Source organism: Atta colombica, unplaced genomic scaffold (assembly GCF_001594045.1).
Source record: "Atta colombica isolate Treedump-2 unplaced genomic scaffold, Acol1.0 scaffold38, whole genome shotgun sequence".
Classification (NCBI taxonomy): domain Eukaryota; kingdom Metazoa; phylum Arthropoda; class Insecta; order Hymenoptera; family Formicidae; genus Atta; species Atta colombica.
The window spans coordinates 940,542-950,148 of NW_017259490.1; the positions used below are offsets into that span (position 1 = coordinate 940,542).

Genomic DNA, 9,607 nt, shown 5'->3' on the forward strand with positions numbered 1-9,607 from the left:
ATATATATATATATATATATATATATATATGTAGAAATGCAAGATTGTGTAAGATTGCACACATATGCAAGATCCTCACGTTACATTTTGTCTTCCTTCTAACTTCTGTGTCAGCGATAGCACTAAGAACGACTGCTTCTGTTACATCCACAGTGCTGATATTATCTGATATAGCGGGTGTCAAGTTGTATTTCACTTGTAAATTATTTTTCCCGTGAGTCTATCTCTCGGTCTCGGCACTCCGTCCATCCGTCCGTCCGTTTGTCCTATCTACCATCCCGTATACTCCCCCTAGCAAACGCATCCCTAAAATATTTATGTGCACAGATATCGGGCTTCAAGCGCGGTCCAATCGCAGCCACCGCACGCGAGAGTGCCGCGGGTCGATTAATATCGGACTACCTGGTCAAATCGTATTTGGATCGGACGAAAAAAAGGAAAGGAAAAAAAGTCTGTCATTTTGGAAGCGCGCGCCGGGGGCGTTTCACACAATCGCGTACCCGATGGGAATTCCCACGAATTTCAGAGATCGTGTCGCCGTGGAAAATTAATTGGGCGCGAGTGTGTGGCAGCTTGATCGGTGAAAGTAGCTATTCTTCGAAAAAGTTTCTCAGATCCGGTGAGTAATCGACAGTGGAACCGGAAGTGTCAAGCTTGCAGACGCAGCCGAAAGAAGTGGAAAGGTTCTGTACGTCAACGAACAAATCGACGCACACGCCTACGTGGAAGCAGGGCAGAACGTTAAATGAATGTTGTTACGGTGGGCGCTGGCGGTCACGACGGGAAAATCGAGGGGACACGGCAGGATCGCTCGATTTAAATTCATAGATGTACGAGAGAACGGATCTACAATGGTGGCTCGGCTCCCGCAACAAGTTCTGCTGCTACTCGTACTCGGTGAGTAAGAAACACCCGCGGGTATTCCAACAAATATGTCACGGGATAATCGTACTTTCTTTCAACGATATTGGGTCCCAATGAGAAAATAAAAAAAAATTTGGTAGCATAAGTATATGTTTAAATTTTAAAGAATTTCGTTGAATTTTTGAAAGATAAGAAAGTTTCTTTCGCTACAATGTAATTACAAGAAATCAATTATTTATGTATTTATTATTATGTATTTGTTATCAATAACTTCATTATTGAAGAAAATGTGGCAGCTCAAGAGAAAGAAAAAAAATTTAGATATTTTTCCAAAATATGAATTTAATTTAAAATTTCAAAAGATAGAAATCTATATTTTGCAATCTGTAAAAAAAAAATATGTTTCACTTCTATAATAATTTCTAGAATGCCAGTATTTTTTCATTTCCATCCTATTATTTTTTTTAACAATTTTTTCTTTATTCAATTAAAAATTGTTGATACGTTTAAAGTTTTTTCATTACTCAAACTTTGAAAAGCTTGTTAATATAGATGTTTCATCAATTCGCATACATCTTATAAAAATTCATTGTTCCTGGAAATTTCATTTATATTACCTTCAGAATAAGGGGCTTATATATCCTCTATATTTAGGCACCAACTAAATTAACCAATGCGTGTACAGGCGTGTAGGAGGTAAACGTATAGCTGATTTAACGCTGTCGCCGTTTTCTTTTTTTCTTGGAGACGCCCAGCACAAACTAGTGTCGTATCGAGTTTCGGTGTTGCGACACTTGGGAGCTTTGTCTGATTAAGAACACGTACAAACTGTATAATAGAATAGAAAACTGTATAATAGAATAGAAAAGTCTCAATATGTGATCCCGTAATTCTTTTACATGAACACCACATTTTAAAAGTTGTTAATTCTTTAACATTAATTTTTAAAACGTTATCATCCCCTGTTAAAAAAGAAACATTAAACCTGATTGAAACATTGAATATATATATAAATATAATCATATATATAAATTTAACATAATTTAATAATTTAATAATTTCAACGTAATTTAGTTTTTATAACTTGCAATAGTCAATATGTAAATAACTTATAATAAAGAATAAATTTTACGAAATATCTAAATTTTTGCAAACTATGTAGATAATTTCAACTGCATGTGGCGATACATGAAAAATTACCAGGATAAAAATCTAGCTAGTCAAAACAATAAAAAAAGAGACATTTATGTGATGTGTCACTTAATTACAACTATTTTTACGCGAGCTTTCATCGAAACGAGTTATACAAAACGAATGAAATTTAGAAGCGTATAAAACGCAAATTCATTTTCCAGATTTTTCCATTTTCCTTATTCTATTTTTTATCTATTGTTCTATTGCTAGTTTGTTGTGCTATAGAAAAGCATTGAACTATGTCATTGCGCAATACGCTGAATCTATCGGACGTGAAGTTTTTTGCACTTGATTCAAATCCAGATCCGGTATGGACTTAAGACGGCACATTCGGTTAATCCGCCTTAAAGGCGGAATATCGGGGCGAGAAGTGGAAGTTTAATTAAGTCAGATTACAGGGACCGAAATGAATAAAGTTTCATCAAAGAGGATCACGACAGACATTCCGGAACGAGAAAGATTCGTCTCAATTAAAATAAGATCGAACGTTACGGCAATGAATAAATAAATAAAACACTAAGTCACTTATACATATTGTATATGCAATCATTCTAGTCGTTGATTTTCATTCTAACGCCAAGATATTAGATAATTAATAATGACATTTTTTCGAATATGTAAGGTAAAAGATTTTTTGAAGAAAACTGAGCTTGTCAGAGTTAAAATTAAATTTATTAATTTTATGTCACACAATGAAATAAATTCGAAAAATAAATAAATTGCGCAAAAAGAAATAAATAAATAAAATGTTTCATTGTTTTTTTAATTAAATATACGTTTGTTAAAACAATTTAGATATATCGCACAACAAGCATTCAAATACTTTGTTTCCCTTTTTGTAATTACATACCATGCATTTTCACATAGAAAATATAGAAAACTTCAATGTAATTTCGACGAATATGTCGTTTCGGTCTATATGTTAAAAAATTTTGTCCAATTTTTCGAATCGGTTTGTACAGTCGCTATTGCATGTCCGATATTTTTTCTCATAGGTAAATCGATAGTATCGAGTAAACGCCGATATAGAGCTCTTCTCGTTGATCACGTAGTGCGTCAGGTACAACCAGTTGCATCGTTAATTCACAGAGATACACTCGGCGAACATACCGCAATTTCCTGGCTCAGTTATAGATAGCGATCGACTTTGTCCAATTTACAGATTTCTTGCCACTTAGCAGAATCAATCGAACAATACAGTTGCATATTATTCGCCTAATTCATCTCAAAGCAATCAAATGTTCTGTGACGTCCATCGAAAGTGGTCGTTATATGACCAATAATTGAATCCAAATACGAGCATGTATCGAAATTGGAACGCTGAAACTGCATGTGTTACCAACATGAACGATATTCATTGATGACGGGAATTGCAAACGTAATAATCTAAAATTAAAGGCAAAATTTATTTACCAGTTGGTTATCCAGCATTGACATGATTTTTTATAGTATCTCGAAAAATAATGTTAAATATTTCTACATTTCTATATTAATCAAGATTAGATTTTCCATTCCTAAAGAAAGTATTTCGCAAATTTCTGGAAATAAAAATAAACAAAATAGTTTCTGTATGATAAATGTTACATCGAGAATTAACAAAAATTTGTAAAAAAAAGAGTAAAATTGTTTAAAGAAAAACGAAGATTATATTTAATATCAATGTTCTTTCTATCGAATTGTTTGCCGAAGCATAACGAAAATATTGATGAGCTCTTTGTTGATCACGGGTATCGTTGCCACAATCTGCATCACTGATTCGCGGCTAACATTCAATTGCGGTTTTCTACGTCACTCCTGAAATTTCAATCTAACGATTATCAATCTAACATTGCGCGCGTCTGCTACGGTAATTAAACATTAATATTCGTGCCACAATTTAATGGAGCACAAATAAGTATGTCAAGAAAAATTACTGCTTTTTTCGCTGGATTGATTTCTAATAACCGTAAAAACATAGATCAACAAATGACGTGCTGTATTCGATTGTCCATTAACGTGATTGGCATGCATTGCATCGCAACGCATCGTAGATTGCACTCTACTCTACTGTGCATTGCGTATTGCCAATGGCAATGTTACAACGAGATCCTCATCAAATGATATAACGTTTGTCGATCGTACTCAAATCAATTTCGATAAATTTTCAATAAATTTCGCAACCTTGCGCTATTTTGTTTCAAGGACGTAATTGTTTCTAATTAATTACATTATACATATATTTGTTTGGTTGAATAATTTAATCTTTGTCTTCTCCATTTGCTAATTAGCAATAGCTTAATTAAGCAATATCATGATTACAATTAAATACCAAAAAAGGATCACGTTTATTGTATAAATAATAATATTGTGTTTTGTGTTAATTATGTATATGGAAAGTAACATGAAGAGTAGTAAGTGAGAGATTATAAATTGAAAATATCATTATTATCTGACAAATTCATTCTTGGAAAAGTCAGTCTATAAAACGCAAGAATTTTGGATTCAGTAACACGTTCATTGTACATATTTGCAATTGTAAATCTTTCTCTTGTGGCTCTGTATAAACACATTACGCATGGTTTTGTTTCGTTCTATTATTTCCATTTGGAAAAGAAAGTATGATATGAAGTCTCGCAGGTAGAAAATGTAAAACTGAGTCCTCGCTTCGTAAAGGGAAAAGCGTTCAATTTACATTCACAAACAACAAGAGATGCTTGATACATCTATCATCGTATTCAAATTTTTCTTTCTCTTGTGTCCCTTACCTCAAAAACAAGCGCAACTGTGCAAAGTTTACTCTATGAATTGTATTTCTTTAGTTGACAGCTTAACTAGATGTTGTTCTTTACATTCGGTATTTCTTTCTTCATTTTTTAACTTCTGAAAAATTCTCAAAATTCTGAAAACAATATATTTCCAATATCATCGATCTCAATTTCTATATGATATATTTCGGTCAATATAGTTTCAATCTTCAGTTCTGCTTCATTATAACTTATTATTTGTTGTGTTAAATTTTCAATTTAATTTTTAATGTTTGATAAATTACATAATTTTGAAAAATTAATTTTAAATTAAGCAAACAAATCATGGGTTAGTAACATTAACTTACTAATTAAAATTATTATGTAATATTTTCATCCAAATATCGAATAAAAATTGAATTATCTAATTGCTTTATGCACGAAATTTCCAGTATTATATATTTCATATGATTTTATATATGTATATATACATTCTAATGACATATATAATTAATAATTGTTTAAATGAATCACCCTATTTTAGCGATATAATTACAGAATTACAGACAAGAAGTGTTACATTGGAAAAAAATCACAAATCGCTAATTAAAAGAAGATACTTATAAATTGCATTTCTCAATACCGTAAATAATCGGATTATAATATAGTTGAATTTAATAATTCTACTTTTATTAAAGGCAAGCGGATCTATGAAATAACAAGAAAACCTATAACAAGAAAAGATATTAATTAGAAGTTAAATCACTCGTAATAAACTAGAATTTTCAATAGTGAAAAGTATTCTTCTTTAAATTCATTTCTCTGCAAGAATATAATTTCTCAAAAAATTATAAAATTATTACAAATTGTATGTAAGTTATTATGTCGTTCATTTAAGTAACTCATAAAATTTCTTGAATAGTTTCTCATGTTCGATCTTTATAATGTTACACACGATATATAAATAAATATATTATGCAACATATAACGCTAATAAGAAAGAGAGAGAGAGAGAGAGAGAGAGAGAGAGAGAGAGAAAGAGAGAAAGGAAAAATTTATCAAATATTGCTAAGAAAGAGCGATTGATAAAACATATAACTAAATAAAAAAATATAATTAATATATTCAATAATATTATTTTCTCATTATTATTGATTATGTTATGTAGTCTCATCAACAATGTAATTATCGGTAATTACTACAATACTAAACAATACTTACATTTATTATTAGTTATATATTATTAGTTATATATTATTATTGGTTAAATTAGTTCATGTAAAAAAGAAAATTTATTCTGTAAAGGAAATTATTTCGAAATTGAAACTAAATAATATCTACTATAAAAAAATATTCACAAAACGAAAATTATCCATAGTACACACTATTTCATATTGAGAATACAAAAATAATATTTTTTATTAAAAGAAGATCACGATAATAGATATTAGAAAGTAAACTTTTAATAAAGATATAAAGAAATTGTTGCATTTTTAATATTCTGCACTTTTATTAGCGCTGCTAAAAAACATCAGCAACGAAATTCGATATTTTGATATGAAAAATTACTTTGTGCATAAAAATCTCTATTGAATACTATTTCAATATGTTCGCAATAACGCAGATGTGGCAAACAAGAATGGTAAAACACATATACATATACTTATTGGAGAATAAACCGCGCGCGATGAAAGAGAGAGAGAGGAGGGAGAGAGGGGGAGAGAGGGGAGAGAGAGGGAGAGAGAGAGAGAGAGAGAGAGAGAGAGAGAGAGAGAGAGAGAGAGAGAGAGAGAGAGAAGAAAAACAGTCACAACACATTCTTCTTACATCAGATTAACATCTAAAAATTTATGCAATTAATTTTATTAATGTAAAAGACTATAGTTTCGCATCTGTTATGTACTCTCTAAATAATTTGTTCTAACAGAAATTGTTTAATAACGTTGACCAATTTAAAGATAATAATCAATTTGTATTAATTGTAATCAATTCGTTTTATATTCCATTAGTCATTATAAGCTAACCTCGTTTGTGCATTATGCAAATAAATATTTTTTTTTTAAATCAATTTATCGTAATCTATAATATCTCGATGAAATAAAAATTTCTCCATCACGGATAAAAATTATGATGTACCCTTCTACGCTTCGAAGAAGTTCCTAATTAACCGCGATGCGCTGTCAATATTCATCGATGTGAAACAGTGTCTTCACGACATTATAATAGATGACTAAAGTTTCTAGTAGATATCTCTATGTGCGCATGACAAGAATCGAGTGCAAGTTATAAGACGAATAATCCGATCGAACATCGACCATGTTTGCAGGATTGTAGATGCCACGTAAATATATCCGTTCGATATGTATCCTATTCAAATGCGCCATCACATTCGCGAGAGATTCTCAGATACACTATCAGATCAATTTGTAAGTTTCGAAGGGACGTTTCGTGCTTTGCATTGCAGACCAGAGATTTGTGCCAAAGTAGACATGTAATTAATCGAGATCCACTTGAAGAAAAGCAAAGAAATCAGTGCTGGAGCGTATAGTATTAAAGACCTCAGGCGTAAACTGATTTTGAAGCTTCTATTTAAGATAGATTATTGAATGTTTTAATTAATCAAGTTACGAAAAGCGTTATTATTTTTAATTAATCAATTAAAACTTTTAATAATAGAAACAGCAGGTAAAAACATCTGTTAGAAGATTCGTAGAAAAACAAATGAATACATGGAGAAAACTCCATGTATTAATTCCATGCAGTATAACTACTATTGGCAATAATAGAGGACGAATGATATTTCCAGAATACGTGATCCAACAATTTTATCAATGTTGGATATACCACAATTTCCTCCAAGAAAACCGGTCTTTTTTGCAACGTCAGCGGCAGATAAAATCCACACGATTAATAGACGTCCACCGTCTTTTTGTCTCGCGTGCGGGTTATCATTTCTGTGCATGAATTGTTCAGTCCGAACTCGATGGTCTGAATTCTGGCACGCCGACAGATCGTCGCTGATATATAAGTTATTCGTGGCCCAGAATGTCCTCCGATAGTTCCCGTTTTGCCTACCACATGAATAACGAATAATAACTAGCGATGACTGTGATGAAGGAAGTTAGAAGCTTCGCACGAAAAAAATGGACATACGAGAGTAGCAGGGAAAGACGGGAAAACTCTTATATTTCAAGATAGACGGCAAATGAAAGGGTGGTTCTCTGGAAGATTTTACGACCGCGACGACGTATTCGCTGGTGTGAATATAAATTGAAGTAATTGAGACATGAATGTCGACAATGATAAAGTATTACAGTCTGCATATATTAATGAAACTGTGAACGCTCTACTTGTAAAAAAAATGATTCGTCCTTTAACATGACTCTAGGATAAAATGAAATGATGAGTGTATTACAAGAATATTATGAGAATTTAAAGAACATTATCTCTATTTAAAAAAAAATTCTTGACGATATGCAAGGAGTTCACCGTAAACGCAAGCCATTAAGAGTTTATAAAGATAAGCAATATTGTAAAGAGGGAATACAATATTAACGAAATTACAATTTAATATTTGTATAATATATATATTATATATAATTGATATATTTAATTTGAAAGGAAATCAACCGATTTACGTATTTATATATACATTTCATGTAACCTTTCGTGAATAATTAAATTTTTATTAATGTAATATTTCGCTTCATCTCTAAATTTTGCGGAGCCAGCCTACTGTTTCACCACAAATTTAATATTTTATTTTGCAGGCAGTTGCATGCACGCAGAACAAATATGGTAATTTATTATATATTATTCATAAAAATGAGTAGTAATAATGTTTTATGTTGCAGTAGATGTATTGTTTTACCTTAACTTCTTTATGGATTATCTGTTTTTATTAATAAGAGAAAAATTTAAAATTGTTGTACATAGAATCAATATATTACTAACGATTCTTAAATTTTATTGTAATATTTAATTAGAAAAAATGAAAAATAAAAAGATAGGAAAATATAGAACAATTAAATGAATTAGAAAATCAGTAAATGCTATTAGAATGTACAAAAATTGCGTATAAAAATTCTATAATAATTTATTTTCAAACTATCTACTTTCAAACTACTTTCAAACTTAATTACAAACAATTTTATAATTTAATAAATATATTATTACTACATTTTTTATTACTTATTCTTTCATAAAAATTATCAATATATGATTGAACGATTTAAATATTTCACAAATTTTGCATTGAGTTCGTATTTGTTTCACATAAAGAGAAATAACGCATAAGCACACATGGAATCTGTGAGTACGTATGCACGTCTTGTTCAAATAAATTATCGTGGCAGGTGTGCGCATTTTTAAAGGCAAATAAAAGAACGTAAAGGCACGTAAAAAGATATAGAGAAAGTGACGAAGGAGAAGAAATGCTCGAGAGAGCCGCAAAATACTCGAACAAACATCAGTGAAAAGGAAAAAAATATTTTAACTGCATAAATATGACTTCAGTAAAATTACAGTAAACCAACAGCGAAAAGTAATATCAGAGAAATACAAAAATAACGTCTTTAAATCTGCGAATACTGTATAATGTTATGAAAATGATGGAATTTTTTAAATCTTCCATGTTATATTATAAGTAATTGTAATTATTTACAAAAGAAATAAATAAAAACTTAAAATATAATACAAAATCACTAATAAACAATTTTACAAGTAAACGTGATTTCAGAAGATCGATTTAGCTGTAGAATTTTATATATACACATATATATATACACATATATATATATATACACATATATATATATATATATATA

The 9,607-nt window shown here is 30.4% G+C and overlaps 1 protein-coding gene across 1 annotated transcript in view; it reads left to right on the forward strand.

Annotated features, from left to right (window-relative positions):
- The first annotated feature begins 539 nt into the window (after positions 1 to 539).
- LOC108690891 overlaps positions 540 to 9,607 on the forward strand; it is a 129,797-nt gene continuing 120,729 nt past the window's right edge. Inside the window, exon 1 of the mRNA XM_018198420.1 lies at positions 540 to 897. Within this exon, the coding sequence (XP_018053909.1) occupies positions 750 to 897 (148 nt within the window). The 5' untranslated portion in view covers positions 540 to 749. The remainder of the gene's footprint in view (positions 898 to 9,607) is intronic.